At 42.6% G+C, this 25,982-nt stretch overlaps 2 protein-coding genes and 1 long non-coding RNA gene across 3 annotated transcripts; all 3 read right to left on the bottom strand.

The window, feature by feature from the left end:
• Positions 1–2,201: 2,201 nt before the first annotated feature.
• LOC136522386 (uncharacterized) lies at positions 2,202–4,854 on the bottom strand. The gene is made up of 3 exons (XR_010775879.1): positions 4,565–4,854; positions 3,066–3,198; positions 2,202–2,507 (listed from the first exon to the last, which is right to left on the bottom strand). It is a non-coding gene; the product is annotated as an uncharacterized lncRNA (long non-coding RNA).
• A 12,805-nt stretch (positions 4,855–17,659) lies between these two features.
• Positions 17,660–19,744, bottom strand: LOC136523711 (uncharacterized). Its single transcript, XM_066517305.1, has 2 exons — positions 19,396–19,744; positions 17,660–19,305 (listed from the first exon to the last, which is right to left on the bottom strand). Exons 1-2 carry the CDS (start codon positions 19,742–19,744, stop codon positions 17,678–17,680), a joined length of 1,977 nt encoding a protein of 658 aa, XP_066373402.1. The 3' UTR covers positions 17,660–17,677.
• A 1,203-nt stretch (positions 19,745–20,947) lies between these two features.
• LOC136520467 (protein CELLULOSE SYNTHASE INTERACTIVE 1-like) lies at positions 20,948–25,332 on the bottom strand. Its single transcript, XM_066514005.1, has 4 exons — positions 22,704–25,332; positions 21,843–22,297; positions 21,527–21,643; positions 20,948–21,425 (listed from the first exon to the last, which is right to left on the bottom strand). The coding sequence occupies exons 1-4, from the start codon at positions 25,315–25,317 to the stop codon at positions 21,285–21,287; spliced, it is 3,327 nt and encodes a 1,108-aa protein (XP_066370102.1). The 5' UTR covers positions 25,318–25,332; the 3' UTR covers positions 20,948–21,284.
• Positions 25,333–25,982: the final 650 nt, after the last annotated feature.

Below are 25,982 nucleotides of genomic sequence, written 5' to 3' on the forward strand. Positions count from 1 at the left end.
CGGGAGTGGCTTGGGAACATTCATGTCCCTGATTTGAGAACATTTATTACATTACCTTCTCGTTCTCGTTTTCTTGTGGGAACATGGCGGCTAAGCTCTAGCCCTTCAGTGAGAATTACCTGATGTTTAAAGTGGCAAGACTAGAGTAAATTAGAGAGGTATGCTTATCTAGTTGGTGCATAAATTTGTATCATAAAAATACATTTTATAATGTGATTTTAGTTAAAATTATTGATTTTTTTAGGGGTTGTGTTTACACCTCCTAGATACAATATAGTTTCGCCAACATGTTTTGAACACACAGCTTAATCGACTCCACTCAATTGTATCTCTAGATACCAGATGTCCGGAACATATGAAGTAATCTTGCGCTGTCATTGGTGCTAAGAAAAGATGCTTCAAATAACTCCACCTAAAGCCTTGTTTGGATGCATGGGTATCTACCTCAATCCACATGTGTTGGAGTAGAGTGCAATGAAATTTAGTTTAATTCTACTCCAATCTACTTCAACACATGTTGATTAAGATGAATACATGCGCATCAAACAAGGCCAAGATTAGTCCAGGATCGATTGGGAAAAATAAAAACTGTACCAAAAGCATCATGTGCATGGAAACATCATGGTGAGCAATTGAGGTACCCCCATTAACCTGTGCTGTCATAGCAGCAACTACAGTGGGTGGATAGTCCGATCCGCATTTGCGCGAGTAATGTTTGCCTCGTCAGTAGCCACGATCGAGCAAGTAGTCCTCTGCCTCCGTATGAAAAGTAAGCCACGATAACACCAATACGAGCCTTGCTTGGCCTCGCAATGACGATAGATGCGACTAAAAGACGCGGGACGCGGAGACGCCATACGCGCGTCGTGAGAGCGCACACGTCCCCCGCGCACCAATGCAAAGGCGATGAGCTCAGAAGCTGCTGGCCTGGCACTGCCGGAAAGCAAATGGAAAGGAAAGCTTCACCTCGGCGGCCGCTTTTGGTGTCCCTTGGATCCTGATGGTGTCACCATGAACTCCACTAACTCCGGGGCCGGGCCGGCGATCTGCTTTTTGCGTGAGTGAGATCTTGCATGCATGAGAAAAATGCGCTGCGATCTGCCCGCGGTTACCATACCATGCTGGTGACCTGCGTGCTCAGCGGCCTGGCCAGTGCGATGGCCTCCGGCATACCCTGTTCCATGGCCAGCTGCTGTGTGCTCCATGACCATCACGGGTAGCCAACGGCAAATAATAGTGATCGTGCAGGAGCAAATATGTAGCAGGGGTTAGAGCAACATGAACATAGTTAGAGGTTATGCATGACCTGTTAAGCCTGATACTCCCAGCGAATGGTTAGTGAGCTAAAAAAACAAAAAGGAAACATAAATATTGCATTGGAGGTTCAGAGAAAATTTGGCCCATAATTAATTATACTGTTTATCTTTGTTCTTTCTCATTTGTTCATATTATAAAGCAATACTAATATGCATAGTTTGCAATCTTTAACCGGTTACGATAGACTTTAGTTATAATTACCCCATATGCATTTCCGTTCACATTCATTGTTTTTTTTTTTCCTTCGCGCCACACCATCATGTGTGTTTTGACAAGAGTTTAGTTGAAACCTTACATTGTTTAGGTGTTAAACATGGAAATCAATATACCCATCGCTTCATACATATATGTATACAGGGTGTGGCATCATGTGTCTATACACCTTTGTTAGTTTTCTCTCTATTAAGAATGGCCAGACACTACCAGAATCTAAAGATTTCGTGAGAGTGCAAAACACGTCACGAAATATGGTTTTACTCTCACGAAAATAATGTGTGAGGGTACACTGTCACGCATCAACTCTCACGGCAATAGACACACGAAAATTACCTTTTCGTGAGAGTTCACCACCATGGATTATTTTCATGACGGGAATTTCGTGGTGGCCACCCTCATGAAAATAACATTATCACCAGGTTTGCATCAGTGATTTCATGACGGCTTTTTGTGGTATTTCATGAGAGGTCACCTTCATAAACCAATTTCATGAGAGTTTGGTATTCCGTGAGTCACCGTCATGAAATGAATTTCGCACGAGTCACCCTCATGAAATTGATTTCGTGAGAGTATCACAAACACATAGAGAATATAGTATTCCGTGAGAGAGCACCACCACGAAAACAAGTTATTCGTGAGAGTATAAACCACCATGAAAATTACCCAACGTGAGCATCTCAATCCAAATTCCAAATGCACACATGGTCCAAATGTCAATCCAGATCACACATACAATAAATTCCAATACATGGATATATGCATGTGATTCCAATCCCAATATATTCCAACTTCATCTAAGTGTCCAACCATTACACTAAAAGACAGTATTGGCTCATAGTCCTAGCCATTCAAGATAATAAGTTCTAGTAGTACATACATATATATATAGCACATATAGATACTTATGTTGTCATCCTCTTCATGGCTGCATATGTGTTCAAAACACTAGCCTTCTCGGAGCCAAACTTATATTCCTAGATGACCACAAAATGAATGAAGTTACATAATAGGCTAAGAATCTGATTTTGCTAAATTACATTATATTTCAAGCAATAATAGCTACCGAACAGAGCAAGATTTATGACTAAATAAATTACTCAAACTGAACTGCTTTCTGCATCAATGGAAATAAGGGTGACATTTGACTGCATCAATGGAAATAACTAGCCTATGTTCATAAATGAACTGCTTTCTGGAAATAAGGATGACATTTGACTGCATCAAGATGAAAGGTGCTTAACTGTTGTGTTGCAGAACTGCACTGCTGCTACTGTATTGAACCAGCTAAAGTTAAAGGTTTTAATCTATATTTAAGGTTTTAAACTATAATGATAGCTAACAGAACAACTGTAAATCTGTTACTAGCTACAGCATGCAACTAAGTGTGCCTGCAGGTGACAGAAATTACACTAATCCATATTTAGAATACCTATATTGAACTGCACTTTCACATGCCCGTGGAGATTTGAACTTGATTTTTTCAACTAAACCTGGTTGACCCAATTGAGTTAGGTTTGGCTGTTCAAGCTCACCAGAGTGGATGAATGGACACCGGGGATGGGGCTCGCCGTGGATGTAGCCGCCCGAGGAGCTCCCAGGCCGCCACCAGACTTCATTGCAGCATGTGTTCAATGCGCTAGCCTTCTCAGAGCCAAACTTTTATTCCTACATGACCACAAAATGAATGAAGTTACAGAATAGGCTGAGAACACTGCTGCAAGGTAATTTAAATTTCACGATAGTCAAAGTTAACTTGAAACAAAATGGGTTCAAAAAATCACATCTGTAACGAAAGAAATTAGGACATGAATGACAACTAACTGAACTCACACACAAGAAACACACACGAGCACAAGTGGTTTTGGTGGCTGGAATGACTTTGCCTTTTCTGTTCTCTTCTACTTAGCCAAACGTGACCTACAAGATCTTTAATCCCTAGCGCCCCTTGTCTGAACAGTACAGAGCCTAAGAACTGGACAGTACAGAACCTAAGAACTGAATTGTTGAACAAGCTAACTGCATTCATGTTTCTTTAATGAAGTCGTCAAATTGAATTGCTGCACAAGGTACCTTTGCATGTTTCAGATTATCATGTCTCCGTATGCCTAGACATGGGATGCATGTCACAGGTTCAGCTTTGTATCTCCATAGAAGCTAGTGTGACGACACTGATACCTATTCCATTTGCTTTTAAGATTGGATATCTACCTTTTAGTTTGGCAACTATAATTGGTTGGTTCCTTTCAAAAAACTGATGACTTATAAATATTACTTTGGTGCATAATCTGCATAGAAACAGTGACATTATGTTATTTTTGCATTTTTACAAGTACTTGCCCAAATACATGTCAGCATTTTCCTGATATCCTTGATGACCTGTCCAAGGTTGATGCAATATTTACTAAATACTATAATGATATGAATACAAAAATTAATCACAGAGCTAATGTATATATTGATAGCTAATTTCAAATGAACAAAGCTATAATAAAAAAATATGTAATAATTATCTTAGCATAGAAATTATTTAACACAATACTCTTACAAGTATTTTTTCGAATTTAATCTGGTGTAAGCCTAAACTGAACATGTGGTGAAGAGTGAAGACATGATGCCCTGTTCATATGAATGGATTAATACACCAAAAAGACTGGAATCAACTTCTTGCTAGATATTATAGCATCAGTATGGCAGTATTAGTCTATTAGAAATGATAATCCCTTCGGTCATGCCAACGGCAAACAAAGATTACTCCAAGGTCTTTAAGAAACCTGGAAACTTTGAGCTCCGAAGCAATTCTCCTAAGTGGTAACAACATGCTGATCTCCCCTGTGCCTTGCTCAGTATAATTACAGTAAGAGCTTGTGCCACACGACGTTTGGATTTCAGATTGAACAAACACGAATAATACTAAAAATGACTGGTTTCTAGTCCACCCACGAACCCAAGTACGAAACCTACCAATTTTGCCGGATTTCGGAACTTCACTTAAAAACCTAACCTGAACCCATCACGAGACCTCAGCGATTACCTCCGTGATGATGCCGACGAAGGAACTGGCCTCGCCGCCGCCGGAGGGGTCGCGCCCCACGTCGATCCGGGCTCCAGGCCCCGCGCCGCCACTGGAAGCCATTTCAGCGCCCCGCGTCGATCCGGGCTACAGGCCACGCTGACGCCGGAGGGGCCCCTGGGCTATGCGCCGCCGCCGCCGGAGGCCGGGGAAGATCTAGGGCTGCAGCGAGGGTGGCCGAGCGAGGGTGGGCGGGTGAGGGTGGCCGAGCGAGGCTGCGTCCAGATGTCGGGCGTCTCGATCTGGGTACCGAGAACTAGCAGGAGGTTAGGGTTTTGGGATGAAGAGGTGCTTATATAGTTGTGCTTTTGATCTGCTTTGATTCATCAGGGGTTCATCAAACGGCTGGAATACATTGGACCGTATAGTGCCGGTCCAAAAACCGTTGAATGGGCTGAATTACACCCTTTTTTCCAAAAAATTTATGAACTCTAAATTGGATAAGACATAATTTTTAAACTATAAATGAATTCAAATAAAAAAATCGTCAGCTACAAAGTTTTAGAAATAATCGAGATCTACAACTTTTGTTTTGATCATTTCACCATCTGACTTTGTTTGAACAATTCAAAATTTGAATTTCAAAATACGGAAAATTAAAACAATATTTTGAGAAAGTAAATTATTTCAAATAAAAACGTCGTCAAGAACAAAGTTGTCAACTACAAAGTTCTATAATTTTTTCAGATCTACAACTTTCATTTTGGTTGTTTCTCCATTCGAGGTCGTTTGAAAAAAATCAAATTTCAAATTTAAGAAATTCAAACATAGTTTTCCATGATAAAATAATTTCAAATGAAAAAGTTGTCAACTACAAAGTTCTATAACTTTTCTAGATCTACAACTTTCATTTTAGTCATCTTTTCATGTGACTTCGTTTTATCAATTCAAAATTTGAATTTCAAAAAATATCAACTTGAAACAACATTTTCGAAGAGTAAATGATTTCAGTTGAAAAAGTCATGAACATACAAGTTGCACAGCTCATGAAGATCTACAACTTTTATTTTGATTATTTTTTCATCCAACAAAGTGATAGTAACATTGTTCATAAATTTTACATCTCTCTAATAGTTTCATTGTCGGATGAACAAATGACCAAAATAAAAGTTGTAGATCTTGATCAGGTTCTACAACTTTTATGTTCATGACTTTTTCAGCTAAAATTATTTAATGCTTCAAAATGTTGTTTGAAGTTACCATTTTTGAAAATTCAAATTTTGAATTGATAGAACAAAGTCACATGAAAAGATGACAAAAATAATAGTTCTAAGAACACAATAAATTAATAGAGCATGATTTTAGAAAATTTTAGGAAAAAATTCATCAAATTTGAAGTTAATATGAGGAAGAAAGACTAGTTACAAGTTTTAGTCAGAGATTAAAAACAGAAATCAGAGTTCTTCGACAATTTAAAAATTAAATTTCAAACAGCATTTTGAAGCAGTAAATGATTGAAAATAGAAAATTTATAAACAGCAAAGTTCTATAACTTTTCAAGATCTACAACTTTTATTTTGATCATTTCTCCATCCAAAGTCGTTTGAAAAAAAATTGAATTTTAGTACTTAATTTTTACGATCATTCTACGTTTGCTTGAGAAATAAAAATGACCAATAAACAACAATAAAAAAGCAACAAAAATGCCATGAATTGATAGAGCATGATTTTAGAAACATTTAGGAAAATCACCACATTTGAAGTTAGCACGAGGGAGAAAGACTAATTACAAAATTTCGCTGCAGATTAAAAGGAGAAAACTTTTGTTCATGTTCTTCAATTTCTAGTATTTAAGCAATTATTTTTCTACTAAAAACCAGCAACACATATTTCGTGGCGGTGGAATTTGACTCTCATGAAAATCACCACTCTCATGAAAATAGATAATTTCATGGCGGATAGTCATTTTCATGGGGGTATTTAAATACTCTCACGAAAACAATTGATTTTTCATGACGGTGTGTGGAGCACTCTCATAAAAAAAAGTTTTCGTGGCGGGATTTACATCACCCTCATGAAAACGATTGTTTTTCATGACAGTGTGTTTGCCACTCTCACGAAAAACTATCCCCTCACGAAATCTCCTGTTTCTGGTTGTGAGAATGGGTAACTTAGAAGTACATGAGTATTTTGGAACATTCTCATAATTTAGAAGTATATGAATGTGGGTCTTTTATGCAAAATCTAGAAGTTATTTTTAGCTTATTTTATTAAGTAATGAGTTGATGCAAATATTTTAGATGCTAATTCAGGGATCTCTTTATGTTATTTTTTTATGATGGCATAAGTGGGCAACTTAGGTTACTTTAACTTTTTTGTATAGAGGAATATTAGCATCCCTCAGTTCCAATCTCAATGGCCTAGATGAGACTTGTTAATCTCTTCATCCCTAATAATATGCTAGCACTGGGGCCCAATAGGATTTGGTGCGCCTGAATGGTGAACAAAGGGAAAAGGGGTTCCCCATCTCTCGTTAGACCTAGATGAGATATGCTAGATGCTCTGATAGAGCTAGTTATTACTAGCTCTAAGCCAACTTCTCCAATAGTGCTTATTTTTAACACAGTTTTTAACATGGATAGCCCCACATGACACTCTCATATAACTTTGAAATGTGTGCAAGAGCTTAGCTCTTGATCGAGAGCTTGCTTTTCTCTCTCTTATATTAAAAAATGAGAAAAATGCTTAGAGCTAGCTTAAAAGCCGAGCTGCTCCTGAGGGGGTGAGATTAAGTTTGAGCACATGTGCACCAATATTCTCTTTATGCAGTTGATACTTTCACTTTTCATAATGCAGAGGTGATTAATTGTTTAGGTAACGAAATAGATCTAATGGTTACCATTGTCAACAATGATTAGATAGAGTCTATCACATTGATGGCCAAATATATATTTCTATTTTGTTTGTGAATTTTTAGAATATATCTCTTTCTCTATTGCATCTCATAAATTTAAATATGGAGGCTCTAATAATTAGTAGTAGTAAGATAAGATGGCATATCAATATCCCAACCACTTCATCTCTGGATGTACAAAACTTAGGGATGTGTTTGGTCCCTTGGCTATTTTGATTCTTTACCCTCATCTTTTCTCCCAATTTCTACGAAGGTGGTTGGCCATGGGAGTGGACTCCCTTGGTATCTTAGGTCGTTAACGTAGTGCCAAAATTCTATAGGAATCGGTTCATTTTCATAGGATAATATAGAAAGCAGAAAAAAATTCTATGTTCCAAAGGGGCCTAAGGCATGTTTAGTTGTTGACCGGTTGCTTGCAGCATGCCAAGCCAAATGTTAGTCTTGTCCAAGAGAAATCTAACCCCTGTGTTGGTTGGATGCTAAAAGTTTGGCCAAACAAGCCTTAGGCCAAGATTTTAGACTATAAAGTAAATATTTTTTATTTTACAAGTTCGTTAGATTTCTTATGTTCCAACCTCCCCACCCGTGTTCACATTTCCAACTCAACAAGGGTGATTATATCTTCTACTAATTACTTGTATCCCTTAATAGCAAGACACCTACGATGTCAATCTCAAGATCTGAGTGACTATATAACTGCATCTTAGAATCTAAGTGTGTGTACTATGTTTTGGAGAGAGAGAGAAAAGTAAAGAAAAAATCATTTTGAGAGGCACAAAGATCTCCATTGGGCTGAACTTATCAGCCTCTGAGACAAACAAGACCAATGGCCGTCTTGGCCCAACCAACTAGGTCCACCTTCTTCCTACAGCTAGCCCATATGACTTCCCACGCTGGCCCAGATTGAACAAATAATTGAAGCGCTCCGGAAGACTGTCTGCCCATCGAGAACTCTGGTCGAGGTCAGGGTCACGGATCCCGATCGAGCAGCCCGAGCCCCGAGCCACTGACACAAGGCTCTTCCGGCACGCAACGATGATGTCGCCGCTGCTGCTCTTCGCCTTCCGCGTCGACCCCGCCGACCCTAACCTCGTTGTCGGCATCCTCCAGGGTCTGGTCGCCGCGAACGCCGACGCCGCGAACACGCCAGCACTGCCAGCTCCGCAGCAGCAGCAACAGCCGCCGGCGCCCCGCTGAGGATCGGATAGATAACTGGAATAGAATCCGGGGTAGAGAGAATAGCACAGGATCGGGAAGAAGAAGAACAGAGCAAGACTGGGAAGAGCAGGATATCGGGGAGGAAACAGAGTTCTGTTATTGCATAAGCCTTCACGATTCAATTACAGGCGCCTTATATCACCGGCGCAACCCCACCGATACTCTAGGCCCACTCTATGACAACTGGCCCACTCCTAATAACCTATCAGGTAATCAATCATCAACCGCCTTATCACCAACTGACATCGTCACCCCACTGTCACCGATGAAACATCCTCTTCACCTGTTGTCGGATTTCCGTCAGGCGCAAGTCTCCTCCTCCGTGCCTTAGTTTGCCGCCGAGCCCGCCTATAGGTCCTAACATTCCCTCCTCCTTGAAAGCCAGCTTGACCCCAAGCTGGGTGTGTTGGAAACCGACGATGTAAGTCCTCAGCCTCTTCCCAAGTGGTCATCGTGCTTGGACATCCCTCCCACTGAACTTGAATCTGTGAGACAGTGGAGGCCCCCTTACTGACCATTCTGCTTGACAGAAACTGCTCCGGTTGTAAGACTGTCATGTGATCCACTGGTACAGAATCAATGTCCTCCACTACCAACTCTTGCTGAGCGATATGCTTCTTGAGCTAGGACACATGTACTACAGGATGAATACGATAATCTTCCGGCAGATCAAGCTTGTATGCCACACAGCCAACTCGGGCTAGAACTCTGAATGGCCCAAAATACCGATAATTGAGCTTTTGATTCCCCCTTGGAGCTACAGATGACTAAATATATGGCTGCAACCGGAGATAGACCAGATCACCCACCTGGAACTCCTCCTGGCGTTTTTTATCCGCCTGGCTCTTCATACATTGTTGAGCCCTAGCCAACTGATGTTTAACTACATCTTCAAGCAACTTCCTCTCCAATAGCCATTGCTCAATGTCAGGAGCATGGAATTGAGCATCATTGGAAATCCCAAAATGCCTTGGAGAATGTCCATACAATACTTCAAAAGGAGATAAGCCCAAGGCTGAGTGGAAACAAGTATTGTACCAATATTCAGCCACAGGTAACCATTTATTCCATTGTCTAGGACAGGCATGTACACTGCATCTCAGAAACCCTTCTAAGCATTGATTGAGACGCTCAGTCTGACCATCAGTTTGTGGATGGTAAGAGGAGTTCATCAGCAACTGAGTATCTGTGAGCTTGAACAGTTGTTGCCACACAAAACTTGTAAAGATTCTGTCCCTATCAGAAACAATCTGTTGTGGTAACCCATGAAGTTTATACACCTGATCCAAGTACAACTGAGCTACCTGCGTGGCTGTATATGGATGTGATAATGGAATGAAATGCCCATACTTGTTGAATTTATCAATCACCACCAAGATATGTTAGTTGATCTCCACCAATAGGCCCAACGGCCTATTGGGCCCTTGCCTCTGCTCCCTGATCGGGGGAGCCCAACCCTAACTGGTTGGTGGGCCCTTGTCGTACAGCACATATATATAGAGGAGTGGAGAACTGGGCTCGGTGAACGAGGTTGAACGGAGCCGCCATCCCACCTACAGAAAACCCTAATCCGATCCTAAAGAGGTGCTGCCAGCGACGGGATGTGCCCACCGACGACCGCCGTCGCCTCTGCAGGCCACGGGAACACCACTGGATCACCACCTCGTCTCCTCACCGGCCGCGCCGAGCACCGGCGTCCACGAGGACTACACCGAGCCGGAGCTGTCTCTACACTGGACGCCTACTACGCCACGGCACCGGCGTCTACGCGTCGCAATAGAGAAAGGCGAGGAGGCTTACCGGATCTACGGTTACACACAGAGAGGTAATCATCGATCCTAACATTGGCACCAGAGCCAGGTTGCCTCTGTGTGACTCTAACCCTAATCGGGTAAAAGAAACGGAAAAGGGACCGGGGGTGGCGGAGGTCACTGGAACCCCAGTCACCACCGCCACCGCGTGGGAAAAGTGCCGCACTGACACGGCAAGAAAGAACAGATCCGTGTTCGGATCAGAGAAGAAGTAAAGAAAGGGGAAAAGGATCTCAAGAACCCTAACCCTAACCCGGGCAGAAAGCTCGGAGAAGAAGAGAAAAGAACCGAACACTTCCTTTCGGATCTGAACAGAGAAGGGGTTCCCAAACCCTAACCCTAACTGGGTTAAAGGAAGGAGAAAAGAGGGATTCGGTACAAATAAGAAAAGAAAAGAAAGTAGATCCAAAGACAAATCAGAGAAGGGGAAGGTCTGATTCTGAACCCTAGATCTAAACCCTTGTTCAGATAAAAGAAAAGGAGATACAAATCTGAAAGGGGAAGGGGTGGATCTACCTCGCCGTGCGTCAGGATGTTCCTTTGCCGGCGCGGGAGAAGAAGCCAAGCCGGGGGAGCTGGCTCGTCGGGCTCGGCCAAGGAAGCGCCACGGCTAGGCCACTCGACGGCGGCGTGCTCACCCGTTGGGGAGCACGCCAGCGACGGCGCCATGGCCGCTCCACCATCGTCGCTCTTGCTTCGCTCGCTCTCGGTGGCTGTTGCGTTGCGCTACGCTGAGAAGAGATGAGGTAGAGAGAGGAGAGAGCGGCGAAGAAGAGAGAGAGAGCAACAAAAGGAATGAAGCTAGGGTTTCGGCCGACGCGGCCGGTCGGGCTTTTTGTTTGGGCGAGACGGCCGGGCGACCGTAGGATGCGATCCGACGGCGGATCGCGATCGGGCCAGCGAACCGGCCTAGGCGGGCACGAGCGCGCCGCGGCACTTTGCCGGCCCAGGCCTAGGTTGCGGCCTGGGTGCGGCCTACGCGCGTGTGGACAGATGGGCCGAGCCGGTTTTGACCGTTTTGGGCCGACACAGGAAGAGCAAGAGCCCGGCTTTGTATTTTCCTTTTCCAGGAAAATTGAAAAATGGAAAATTGAAAATGCAAATTGGCTCAAAAGAAAAATAGAAAAAGTATTTTTTTCCTGTGGGTAAAATTCAAGAAATTGAGTTAGAGTTTTTCCGCTGCTAAAGAAAAAGTATATTCTCCAATGATTTTGAACTGACGTGATATTTAACTGGAGAAAAGGAAAGTTTTTCCTGTAAATGTTTATTTTCTGGAAATTGATTAATGGATTAAAGAAAATATAAAAAGCAATTTCCCCTATGGGTAAAATTCAAGAAAAAGAGAGTTTTTCCACAGCCAAAGAAAAGTTGTTTATACTTTAGTTATTTTGAACCAATGTAGTATTTAATTAGAGAAAAGGAGATTTGACATGATTATGATGTTGTTATTTTCTAACCAATGTTGTTAATAACAATATCATAATTTTAATGATTTATGCATTAATTCTACTTCTGCCCAACGGTGATGTAGAATTAGTGTATAAGAATAGTTATAAATTTTAATGATTTATGCATTAATTCTACTTCTGCCCAACGGTGATGTAGAATTAGTGTGTGAGAACAGTTGTAAAAGTTAATGATTTATGCATTAATTCTATTTCTGCCCAACGGTGATGTAGAATTAGTGTGTAAGAACAATTGTGAAAGTTAAAGTTTTATGCATTAATTCTATTTCTGCCCAACGATGATATAGAATTAGTGTATAAGAATAGTTATATGTTTTGATTTTGACCAACGTTGGAATCAAGACATGCAAATGGTGTTATTTATATGTTAAGAAAAAGTTTGATCTGGTTTTCATCTTGTCTAAGGTGGACTGGGTAGTCACCTCACCGTGTTCCACTGAGATTGTGGCACCGGTGAGGGAGACAAAAGAGAATGATGCCACTTGGGCAACTAAAGAAAGGGACTTTGAATCCCAAAAGATGTCCTATGGTTTTTGAGCATAGGAAGTGGGTCACTGCAAACAAGAAATGTTTGGCTGTGATAAAGAACATGATTGAACCTGCAATTGTGGGCTCAATCCCAGAATGTGACACGGTCACCAAGTACCTCGATAGAATAAAGAGTCAGTTCACTGGCTCTTCAAAGATATATGCCACTTAGCTGATAAAACAGCTGGTGACAAAGTGTTACTCTAAAAATGGTGGCATAAGAGAGCTCACGATGCGTTGTCGAAATTATGGCACTATCGTTCAGGCCATATTTCGAGGGAGAGAATAGAAAGACAAGTTAAGAAAGATATTCTTCCTCCATTAGAGCTCTCAGATTTAGAACAATGCAGAGAATGCATAAAAGAAAAGTATGTAAAGAAGATTAAGAAAGATGACAAACGAAGCGTAGGAATTTTATAGATTATTCACACAGACATCTGTGGTCAATTTCCTGTAAAGAGTGTGGATGGTAATTTATAACATTCACAGATGATTACTCCCGTTATGTCTATATTTATCCAATCAAAGAAAGAACAGAAGCATTGGATAAATGTAGATATTTAAGGCAAAAGTTGAAATCCAACGCAATTTAAAGATAAAGATAGTCAGGTCTGACCATGGGGGAGTACTATGGTCGGCATACCCCATATGGCCAAAGTTTCTGGACCTTATGTAAGGTTCTTACAGGAGAATGACAAAGTAGCCCAGTATTCTATACCGGGCGAACCTCAGCAGAATAGAGTAGCTAAAAGAATAAATCATACCCTGATGGATATGGTGGGCAGTATGATAAGTTACTTCACCTTACAGTTGAGCCTGTGGATGGAGGCGATAAAACCGCCATTCATATTCTCAATAGAGTATCAAGAAAGTCGGTGCTCAAAATACCGTATGAGTTATGGATAGAAAAGAGTACCCTCACTTAACCACTTGCGTGTGTGTGGGGAGCCCTGCTGAGGCTAAAGTATTTAACCCAAACATTGGGAAGTTATATCCCAAAATAGTAAGTTGCTATTTGTTTGGCTACATAGAAAAGTCAAAAGATTTTCGTTTCTACTATCCAGAGAGACACACAAAGTTTGTGGAAACGAGACACGCTGTTTTCCTAGAGGATGAAAAGATGAGGGGGAGCATTGTAGCTCGAGAAATTGACCTTGAAGTGAAGCGGGTGTATACGCCCACTCCAATGATTCATGAGCCAATTTTCTCACTACATGCTGTCGCTGCACCGACAGTGCAAGAGACTATGGTGTCAGCACCTGTTGTTATCCCACCTATGGCAACAATAAATGACGATGAGGAACCTGTTCTTTAGGATCCTATAGAACCTATTGTCACACATGAGGGGGAGCAACAACAGCCTTAAACAGAAGATATGCCAAATATAGAGGCCCCTAGAAGGTCTCAAAGAGTTAGTAAATCAGCTATTTCTGCTAATTATGAAGTGTAAAACACTAAGGAATTTTAAATGGAGGTTGATTCCACCTCTTTTGAAGAAGCCATGAGAAATGATCATTCATCAAAGTGGCTTGAGGCCATGGAAGATGAAATGAAATCTATGAATGTCAATAAAGTTTGGGATTTGAAGATAATTCCTAAAGGAGCCAAAACAGTAGGCTGTAAATGGGTCTACAAAACAAAGCTTGACTCTCAAGGGAATATAGAGAGATATAAAGCGAGACTTGTGGCAAAAGGCTTTATGCAAAGAGAGAATTGATTACAATGAGACCTTTTCTCTAGTTTTATGTAAAGATTCTTTCAAAATCATAATGGCATTAGTGGCACATTACGATTTAGAATTACATCAGATGGATGTAAAGACGGCATTTTTCAACGGAGACTTGGAGGAAAATATTTACATGGCACAACCGAAAGGTTTTGTCATGGAAGAAAAAGAACGAATAGGATGCCGCCTAAAGAAATCCATTTATGGATTAAAGCAAGCTTCAAGACAGTGGTACTTAAAGTTTGATCAGTTTTAAAGAGAATGCAGAGGACAATTGTGTCCATGCAAAGTTTAAGAATAGGAAGTTTATCTTCCTTGTCCTGTATGTGGATGATATCTTACTTGCTAGTAGTGATGTCAGTCTACTACAGGAGATAAAAAAGTTTTGTCCTCAAAACTTGATATGAAAGATCTTGGTGAAGTCTCGTTCATTCTAGAGATCAAGATTCACCGAGATAGAAGAAAAGGGGTATTAGGACTGTTACAAAAGGCATACATAGAAAAAATCTTAAAGAAATTCAGTATGCACAAATATAGTCCCTCGCCTACTCCTATAGTCAAGGGCGACAGATATGGGGATTTTCAATGCCCCAGGAACCAATATGAAATCAATAAAGTGAAAGGGGTTGCAACATGCTCAAGTATGTACGGGCCCTGACTTAGCATTTGTTACCGGATTTTTACTTGGCAGATTCTAGAGCAATTTTGGAACAGAATATTAAAATTGATAAAGAAAGTCTTGCGTTATTTGCAAGGAATGAAAGGCCTCATGATGACGTATAGAAGATCTGATTGACTCCACATAGTGGGATATTCAGATTCTGATTATGCGAGAGTGAATATATATCCAGACGTGGATTTTCTATCATCTCGCAAAGGGGAGCTATTTCATGGAAAAGCTCAAAGCAAACTGTCACTACATCGTCCACAATGTATGATAGTTTGTAGCGTGTTATGAGGCAACATGCAGGTGAACTAACTAAAGAAGTTCATACCCGGTTTGAAGGTGGTTGACGACATCTATAGACCACTAAAGTTATACTGTGATTATAATCTGGCAGTACAGGATGCTCACAACATAAGTCGAGTGGTGCTGCCAAACACATTGACATAGAGTATTATATTGTGAAAGATAAAATTCGGGATCAAGTCATAAATCTTGAGCATATAAGTACAGAAAGGATGCTCGCGGATCCGCTTACAAAAGGCTTACCACCCAACATGTTCAGAGGATATGTAGCTAGCATAGGTTTAAGGGAAAGCCTAAAATTTCTGAACAAAAGAAGGCCCAAAGATAAGTATCTATTTCAGAACAGAGTAGTGTATTGTAGCTGTTAAGTCTATCGGCAATGGACCGTGACGATGAGACATGCTCTATGCGCTAATCTGTAATGGAATGAACAAAAGTAAATGATATGAAAGTGAAAGATGGAATGAGATCAAAGGGGGAGAATGTTAGTTGATCTCCACCAATAGGCCCAACGGTCTATTGGGCCCTTGCCTCTGCTCCCTGATCGAGGGAGCCCAACCCTAACTGGTTGGTGGGTCCTTGTCGCACAGCACATATATATAGAGGAGTGGGGAACTGGGCTCGGTGAACGAGGTTGAACGGAGCCGCCATCCCACCTACAGAAAACCCTAATCCGATCCTAAAGAGGTGCTGTCAGCGACAGGATGTGCCCACCGACGACCGCCGTCGCCTCTGCAGGCCACGGGAACACCACTGGATCACCACCTCGTCTCCTCACCGGCCGCGCCGAGCACCGGCGTCCGCGAGGACTACACCGAGCCGGAGCTGTCTCTACACTGGACGCCTACTACGCCGCGGCACCGGCGTCTACGCGTCGCAACAGAAAAAGGTGAGGAGGCTTACCGGATCTACGGTTACACACAGAGAGGTAATCATCGATCCTAACCAAGATAGTGTCATATCTGTTGGACCTGGGAAGTCCCTCAACAAAATCCAAGCACACAGTATGCCAAGCTTGTTCTGGAACAGGTAAAGGCTATAATAGGCCAGCTGGCTTTGCATGAATGATCTTAGCCTGCTGAAATACCTGACAACTGGCAATAAATTCCTGGATGTCATGCTTCATGCCCGGCCAACAAAAAAGCTTCTTGACCCTATAGTATGTGGCTGTGAATCCAGAATGACCCCCCACTCCAGAATTATGTATGGCCTGCAGAATATGATGATGCGCCAATTTATTTGATCCCAGCCAGACTCTGCCATGGTGCCTAATTAACCCATCAGACAGAGTATAAGCTCCCAACTGACCCCCACCAACTTTTAACTCCTCAATCAACTTGGTAGCCTGATCCTCCTCCTCATATCCCTCTTTAACTCTATCCACCCAAACAGGCTTACAAGTAGAGATGGTGGCCACAGACTCATGTGAATGACACCTAGCTAAGGAATCAGCTGCCTGGTTTGTGGGGCCTTGCTTGTAAATAACCTTATACTGAAGATCCATCAGTTTGAGCAGTGCCTTTTGCTGAAGCTTAGTGGTCACTCTTTGTTCAAAGAGATGCAGCAGGCTTTTGTGATCTGTTTTAATGATAAACTCCTGATTCTGCAGGTAAGCCCTCCATTTGTCCACAGCCATAACCAAGGCCATACATTCCTTTTCATAGGTTGAAAGAGCTTGATTCTTTTGGCACACTGGTTTGCTCAAATATGCAATTGGGTGCCCTTCTTGCATGAGAACAGCTCCAAAACCCAAGTCGCTAGCATCTGTTTCTATCATAAATGGCTTTGTGAAGTCAGGCAAACCAAGAACTGGAGCTTGAACTAGAGCTTGCTTTAACTGCTGAAATGCAGTTTCAGTGATTGATGTCCAAACAAAAGGCACATTCTTCTTGAGCAAATCAGATAGGGGTTTGCTAATCAACCCATAATGCTTTATAAACTTCCTGTAATAGCCTGTAAGACCCAAGAATCCTCTTAACTCTTTAAGATTTGTTGGTCTTGGCCATTTCTCAACTGCAGCTATCTTAGATGCTTCAGTAGCCACTCCTTTGCCAGAAATATTATGCCCTAAATACTCAACTTCAGTCTGAGCAAAGGCACACTTACACAGCTTGATGTAAAATCTATTCTGCCTCAGAATCTGAAACACTTGTTGCAATAGTTCCAAATGTTCAGGCAAGGTATCAGAGTATATCAGTATATCATCCATGAACACCAATACTCCTTTCCTGAGTAATGAAGCAAAGATCAAGTTCATAATTCCTTGGAAGGTAGCTGGGGCATTTGTTAACCCAAATGGCATCACCAAAAGCTCATATAAGCCACTGTGGGTCCTAAAAGTTGTCTTGTGGGTATCCTCAGGAGTGATACATATCTGGTGATAACCTGCTCTAAAGTCCAATTTAGAAAATCAGTGAGCTCCAGCTAACTCATCAATGAGCTCTTCCATTACAGGCATGGGATGTTTATTCTTGACAGTTTGGGCATTCAAATGCCTATAATCAACACAAAATCTCCAAAGAGCCATCATTCTTCCTTACCAATAGTACTGGAGAAGCATATGGACTATCGCTGAATTTTATGATTCCACTTTTCAACATTTTTTGAAGTTGTTTCTCTATTTCATCTTTTTGAGCTGGAGAATATCTGTGAGGCCTAACATTTACTGGTTGAGCCCCAGGAATGAGATGGATGCTATGATCAAATGGCCTGGTTGGGGGTAAAGAACTAGGCTCCTGAAACAAGTCTGCATACTGCTCCAATAAGACTTGCAGTTCAGGAATGTTTTTCTTGTCTAGTAGAGTTGTGACAGCACAAACACCCTCATCCAACTTGTCAGGCTTAGCCTCCCATCTGAATTGTAGGCAATGAGCAACAGCCTGTCTGTTGATTAAGCCTTTTAACCCCTCTTTTGAAATAGAAGAACACCTTGTTAGGTCCTGCTTGATACCCTGCAGATGTACTCTAGTGCCATTCATAGTAAACTTCATCAGCTTCTTTGCCCAATGTACCCACATAGGACTGCACTCCTCCAACCAATCCTGCCCAAGAATCATATAAAAGCATCTTAAAGGTAGAATTCCCACAGAAGATGTGAATGTATACCCTTGAGTTGTCCACTGCAAATTTTGAATCCTCTGATTACACACCATAGGACCACCATCAGCAGCTACAAACTGAGCAGGCTCACAGGAAGTTTTAGGCAGCTGGAGTTGGTTTGCCAATATGTCACTGATGAAGGTACCCACACTACCAGAATCTACCAATATCAATATCTCCAGCTTACCAACCCTGCCACGCAGCTTCATTGTTCTCCTTTTGGGCAAAGCTGAGACATCAGAATGGCCAACTGCCATCACCACATCCTCCAACTCTGCTTCCTCACTACCAGTGTCCTGATCAGTTTCTTCCAAAGCATCTAACAATTCTTCAATTACATGTATGGGAACTTGTGCTAGGCATTTGTGATTTTTGTCCCATTTGCCACCACATTTGAAACACAGATCGTTCTTAAGCCTGAAATCCCTTAGATAAGCCAGCTTATCATCAGATTCCTTGACCTGTCCATCACCCTTGCTCTTGTCAGCATCTGGTAATTTGGACCTATCAGCCCCTTGCTTGAAACTGCTCTTTGAGTACCCACTGGCCTTATTCTTTTCTCGGGCAAGCTCCTCTTCCTGCAGAAGGGCTAGAGCGCTGGCAGTGTCCACATCGCGTGGCCTGTGCAAGGCAATCACTGATCTAATCTCCTCCTTGAGCCCAGCTACAAACCGAGTCACGAAATAGGTGTCATCATAACCACTGTTGTACAAGAGAATGCCCTGAGCCAGCTTCTCGAACTCCATCTGATAATCCTCAACAGAACCTGTCTGCTTCAGAGCATCGAACCGTTTGAGCAACAGCTGATACTGATCTTTGTCAAAACAGTTCATCACCAACTCACAAAGCCGATCCCAATCCAGCACACGCCCTTTCCTCTGTACAGTTTGCAACCATGTCTTGGCCACCCCACGGAAATTAAGAGCAGCAAACCGCGTCTTCAATGATGGTTGCACCGCGTAAAGCTCGAAGAACATCTCGCATTCATCCCGCCATGCACACGGAAAATCACCATCAAACTTCCGAAAATCTGTCTTAGGAAAATGCGGAGAGCGAAAGTTCGTATGCACAATCTCATCAGAGATATGGGGTTCGGGTGGAGGTGGAATTGAATGCGTACCCTTATTCTTGTCCTGTGGCCGGGGTCCGAGGAGCCCGCCGCAGTCCTCGCCGTGGCCCTTGGCCCGCTCCCCGTCCATCGCAGGTGAGCACGAGGACGACCCGGGAGCTGCGTTGAGGTCGAGGTTCCCCAACGCTGGTGTCGGTTGGATCGGAGGAGGCATGGTAGTAGTCGTCAGCCGCGCCTCAATCGAATCAACCCGCGACGCCGCGAGCTCCACCCGCTTGGTCACCTCGTCCAGCGTCGTCGCCGTACCGCGCGCCTTCTCGCGCAATTCGTCGAACGTCGTATCCGCAGCCGCCTGCCAGGTCCCGATAGTGTCCAACGAATCCATGGTCGACTGCGGCATCTTCTGGAATCACCGGCGCCTTATATCACCGGCGCAACCCCACCGACACTATGGGCCCACTCTATGACAACTGGCCCACTCCTAACAACCTATCAGGTAATCAATCATCAACCGCCTTATCACCTACTGACATCGTCACCCCACTGTCACCGACGAAACATCCTCTTCACCTGTTGTCAGATTTCCGTCAGGCGCAAGTCTCCTCCTCTGTGCCTTAGTCTGCCGCCGAGCCCGCCTATAGGTCCTAACACCTGCCGCCGCCGATCTCGTCGCTGCGGCGGCGGCAGCCAGCGCTGGTGCGCACGCGCATGGCCGACGGGCGCCTAGTCATCATGGAGGATCACGGCGAGGGATCCGGGGCCTCGGCCGGGCGCGGCGGTCTCATCTGCACACGGCGGCGCGAGCGCGACGGCCAGGGCCACCCGACAATGAGCCTCGTCTAGCTTGACCCTGGACCTGACCTGTTCGGCTTAGGATGGCCTGTCAGTGTGTAACTGCGTGATCTTTCATTCTTAGTAGTTAGTACCATCATGTTGGAACTTGGAAACAGAGATTTATATTAGTCTTTCGAGCAGCATGTGGCTACCAATCAGTGCTCTTTATGATGACTGCAATCTATCGATAGACAAATTCTGAAATCATATAGGTCAGTACTTCCTAAATATTTGTTTGCATTTCATACGCATCGCAATTATAGTGAGGCCATGTAGTCCTTGGTAACATTTCACATGTTTCTGAGAGCCAAGGGCCAAGGTATGTAGTTCTGAAAGATAGTACACACTCCGTTCCACATTATAAATCGTTTTGTTTTTTTTTTTTAATATAGACATAGCCTATGTATCTAATGCATAGCTAGAGCTACGTCAAAGCAATCTATAATATACGTCAAAGCAATATATATATTTTTTTGAACTCTGCTGAACTGGACTACTGGCCAAAAGGTAGGATTCATTACAGCCCTGTTCGGCCGAGGGAGGTTCATCGAGCGACGAGCATCTCAGCCCTAACCTCGAAATTGAACATCCGAGGATGTCTCAGTATTGAGCCAGGAGATTGTCAAGTCAGGGTTGTGTACTTGAATCTTGCCGCTCAAAAGAACGTGCATCCAATGCCGATATAACATACACAAACCGAATCAACTACAATAGTTTACAATGAATCAAACATTCAGTAATCTTCAATCAACATTCTCACACCCGAAAAAGCAAATAAACATGCACTGGTTATAGACCGAAAAGTCCATTCCGTATGAGAGAACCTAATAACAGCATATACTATTCTGTTTACACCCCTTTACAAAGATAAAATCCCAGGGAAAAAAATAAACGAATGAAGCCTGTTACAATCAGTACAAAACATCTGAGAACTCATCTGTTTATATCTCCCACAGGAGGTACAGCAAACGACAACTTTCTCTGCCTGCTATTTACAATGATGCACAAACAGGGTATAACCTTTAGCAGAGTGCAAAACAAGAAACCACTCAACCTCTTATAGATCTTTAACTTACAGAGAACACCTAAATTATGTAGGTATACAGTTATTTATTTGACCACTGGAACTCGATTTCCAGGTTCCTATTGGGGCCGCTTTTGCTCTCGGGTAGCAGGGTGTACTCTCCCGCAACCGACCCCAGCATGACAACCCTGTCGATTTGGATCGTCACTTTACCGAATGATTTCTGCAACCACAAGTTTGAGATAATTGGGGACTATCACAGTGATGTGAAGTCGAAAAGGAATGTAAAGTGATTGATGTGCTACATCTATCCTATTATCGCACCTTTCCAAATTTGCTGTTGTTTTTGCAGGAGATATGAAGCTTCTGGCCCTTGGGAGGACTGTCAAATGCCCATGCAAAGGCTTCGTCCCATTCAGGTGTTGCGCCAGTCGAGACAATCTATGAATTAGGCCATGTAAGTTTAGGCCAACAATGCTCCATGCAATAAAATTAAGAATGTTCAAAACCAATAGTGAAAGAAACATGCCAATAAAAGCTAATGTAAGCTGTCGCAAGATAGTGTCAGAGCAAGGACAAGGATAATGAATAGAGAAGGACCAATATCCCTAGAATTAGAAGCACAATGATTTTTGTGTACCTTTGTCAGCCTTGCTGGGTTATTTCCAAGAGTAAGCTTGCAGAAGGCACTAGGATTTCCAACTGATTGCCTTAGATTATTGCCACGTTTTATCGTAACAGTAAGAGTCCCAGGCAAGCACTGAAGCAGCAGTTCAGCCTTTTCTTGAAACCGTGGTGGGCCAGACTGTATCAAGTACTGAAGTAGAGGGATAGCTTCTGATGCAGCGACTGATTGTGCTTTAAATACTTCAGCTGGGCAAGCTGACCAAGCTTGCCTGAGAAGATATAGTGAATCTAGTGCTGCTTCTTGAGTTGCCTCAGAACCAGTTTTAAGGGATGTTACAAGATGAGGAATACACAATGTGGCAGGTTCAGTGACCCTCAGACGAGGGAAGTTACTAAGCAAAGCATTAAGTGCTTTGAGATACTCTTCATTAGCACTTCCAGAAGCCCATATATCCTTTTCAATAGAAGCTGCACGAAAAATGTAAGCATTAGATATATAAAAGTTGGGTATGATTGTAAACATATATATATTCCAGCTGGCTAGGAGAGAGAACCAAACTAATAAAAGATGGCCTCTTGGGCTATATACATTCATGCGTGAATGCAAACGCTGGATTATTTTCCTTTATCTAAAAAAAGAAAAGACGGCCTCTTTTTACATATTGTACAAAAAAGAATGTTTGATTAGAACTCGCAAAGTAAGCATGAACTTCACAAATGTGACATGATTCATGTATTTGCTAGACATTACTTAGAAACTCCTTAAATCTCATACTAAAGGTGGATATTGACATCTTTAGCATAACAGGCACCGATAACAATGAATTTGCTATGCAAAATGAACATGGCAGAACAAGAAGGGGATATTGTTTACCAGTTATAACTCTGACTGTTTCACTGGTCGCATACTCCTGGATAGTGTGATTATTGAATAGAAGTTTGACAAACATTGCTGCCTGAACAGAAGTGTCAGGATTGCTTGAACTGATAAGATCCAGCAGGACCTGGACACCACCGGATTCTGCAACTGCTCTCTTATTTGCTCGGCTGTACATGACTAGATTCTGCAAGGCACAAATTGCTACCACTTTCATCTCTTCAGTTGGTTGGTCTTCAAGAAGATTGACTAGAGCGCGGCATGCTGCAACAGCATCAGTAGAACGAGCAAGACCTTCATTTTGGAAAAGATCTCCAAGGGCAAGAGCAGCAAGCAATCTTCCCTGTTGAGATTGTGTCTGTGGATCCAGAAGGTACATGGACAATGGTGCAATAGCATTTTTAGCAGCCTTTGCCTCCCTTATTCTTACATTGTTCAGCAATGCCTCGATTAGTCTGGCAGCAGTTTCCTCACACTGATGACTCCTCAAGAGATCAAGCAATGCTTCCACAGCACCACTTTCAGCCATTGCTTCTGCACTTGTTGAGTCATCACTCTCCAATACAAGAAGGGCATTCAAAGCACCGACAACAGTGCTTTCAGTTCCTGACCTGAGCAATTGCACTAGTACTGCAACAGGTACCTCAAGGAAAAACTCTGTACTGTACTGTAGAATGCTAGACAATACAGATGCTGCAGATTCCCACACAACATGAGGCAAAGGCGGGTCAGATTGCAACAACACTTTGGACAACTCAAAAACACCACCCTCCTTTGCAATTGTATTTGGCCAAGCTATTGCAAGGTTAGCAAGAGCTTTTATAGCTCTCTGCTGTAAATTTGGCAAACCTGAAGAAAGAACTTGAATAAGAGGAGTAATCGCCTGCTCTGTTGTTGTATCCTTTTGGAGGTGGTCTTCTAGAAGAAGATGTGATAGGAGTTCTGCAGCTAATTGCTGCACAGCTGGTGGAGATGAATTCAGTAAGGTTATCACTGGCTCAATAGTTTGGCGAGGTGTCAAGTTATAATCAGCACGGCATTCAGGATGCTCCAAAATATTCACAAGAACCTGCAATGTGCTATACTGCCCTTCAGGACCCATGTCCGCCTTAGAAAGCAAAGAGAAAAGAGGTTGTACTACTTTGGCTGCAGATGGACCTTTTGCTATGGTAGCATTGTTTGTCAAAATCCGAAGCATTTCTGACAATGCAATGCAAAGAAAATCTGGAGCGTCATGGAAAATATCAAGAATGCTCTCAATTACACCAGCCTTGACCATTTCCAATTTGCAAGCTGGTCTGTCCTTTCCAAGTTTCACCAAAGCTCTAGCAACTGCCTCATGAAGCATGTAGTTTTTGCCATACAAAAGCTCGACAAGAGGAATGACAGCTCCGTGTGCTGCCACTAATTCTGCCAGTTGCTCGTCATCTAGAAGCCTATCCAATGCACGAACCACAGAAAGCTGGGCAGGGTTAGCTTCACTAACCAGTAAACCAACCAGGGGTTCCACACAACGAGCTGCCGCCATTGTGGAACGGATCCTTGTATTGGTAAATAGAACACAGCATAGTTCTGCAGCATCTCCTTTCAACTCCACTGAACAGTCAGAAGAAAGAATCCGGCACATAACATCTACAGCATTCATCTCAACATCCGCAACCGCAAGTGCTCTTGAAGGATTGTCAGAAAGAAGCCTAACAAGGGCTGATATAGCTGCATGCTGCTCCCTCTCCATGCCAGTACTCAGAATCTCCACAAGCGGTTGAATAGCCTGCCTAGCTGACTCACTGTTCCTCACATGGTCAGCAAAAAACAAACTCTCTAATGCCTTTGCAGCACTGTAACGTGAATTCCTTCCTCCTAGACGAAGGACTGCCACAAGTTGGTTAACAACACCAAGTGCTGATTCATGGTGCCTTATTTCTGGACTGCTGAAAAGAATGCCCAGCAATTCAGTTGTAGCTTCTTCTGTTGCATCTTGTGGACTAAGAGATAAGTATTTGGTAAGTGCTTCTAGGATTCCAGCTTCAGCCATTAGCTGCATGTTTAGGGGGCAATCAACAGCTAACTGGGTCAGAAGACCCAAAGCCAAGAAAGGAGCACCAGGTCTCTCAGGAATGGGTTTAAGTAGATCAACAAGAAGAGGAATAGATTTTCTAGAAGTTGCACCAACCCTGATATCATCAACTCTGAATAGCCTCTCTAATGCAATTTGATCAGGGTTAGGCACCAACATGAATTCCTCTGATAATTCCAAAAGATCAGCTATATCAACATCAGCACATCCAAGCAAAGATGTAAGTCCAATGGCTGCCCCAGAATTAGCAACAGCCAGAAGAGTTCCTCTGCTACCATTGCAGACCAGACTTGACAAAGCTTGTGCAGCAAAGTACCTGTATGCTGGCTCATCTGACCTTAACAAGTTTGAGAGCACAGGAATGGAATGCAATGCTGAGTTTGATCGAATTATCTCTCTTTCTTGGAATAGCAAAGCAAGAAGCAAGGAACAGACCCATGAGGTGCTATCTTCTTCACCCTGACAAGAGCATGAACATACGTTAAGGTCAGCAACAGGCCTGCGGCAATTTGAAAAAAACTTAACAAGATACATGCAGCAAGGGGATAAATAGCAGGTAAGCCCAAAAAATTTTGACACGAGCAAGAATGAGTTCTGACAGGTGCTTTCAGGCTTTATATTCCATATGTATGATAAAGCTTTTTTTGTAGAATACGCAGGAGAGCTGCGTATCATTGCATTAAGAAGGAGATAACAAATTACAACACACACCCACGCTCACACAAACACACAACCCGACCCAACAAACACCATCATCTTATTATCTATTAGCGACCTCTAGATGGAATATAAAGATTTTAGGCAATTCCAATGTAAACCTGTAACTAAAAAAACAGATGCCTAATGGCCTAAGTACAAATGCCAAATAAGTGACCAGCACTTTTTTTAAAAAAAAGTGCCAAACTAGGACATCGTATCCAACCATTTAGACAAAAGAAATGTAAAAAGAAATCCAAATTTACTTTTGGTCTTGTCTGATTTTGAAGTGTTTGTACAAAGAAGACGTACTGCCTTACAGTATGAATAATAAACCCCAAACAGAACTTCAATAGGATATATGGATGTTATTGCGGTACTAAATATATTTATATGTCATGAGTCTCAAAACAGTACTCTAGTAAATAAGATTGACAAGCATGGTATCTATCAATGTAACAAGGAACAGAAATAGAAGCGTAATGATTGAACCAACTTACATA

Source organism: Miscanthus floridulus, chromosome 18 (assembly GCF_019320115.1).
Source record: "Miscanthus floridulus cultivar M001 chromosome 18, ASM1932011v1, whole genome shotgun sequence".
Classification (NCBI taxonomy): domain Eukaryota; kingdom Viridiplantae; phylum Streptophyta; class Magnoliopsida; order Poales; family Poaceae; genus Miscanthus; species Miscanthus floridulus.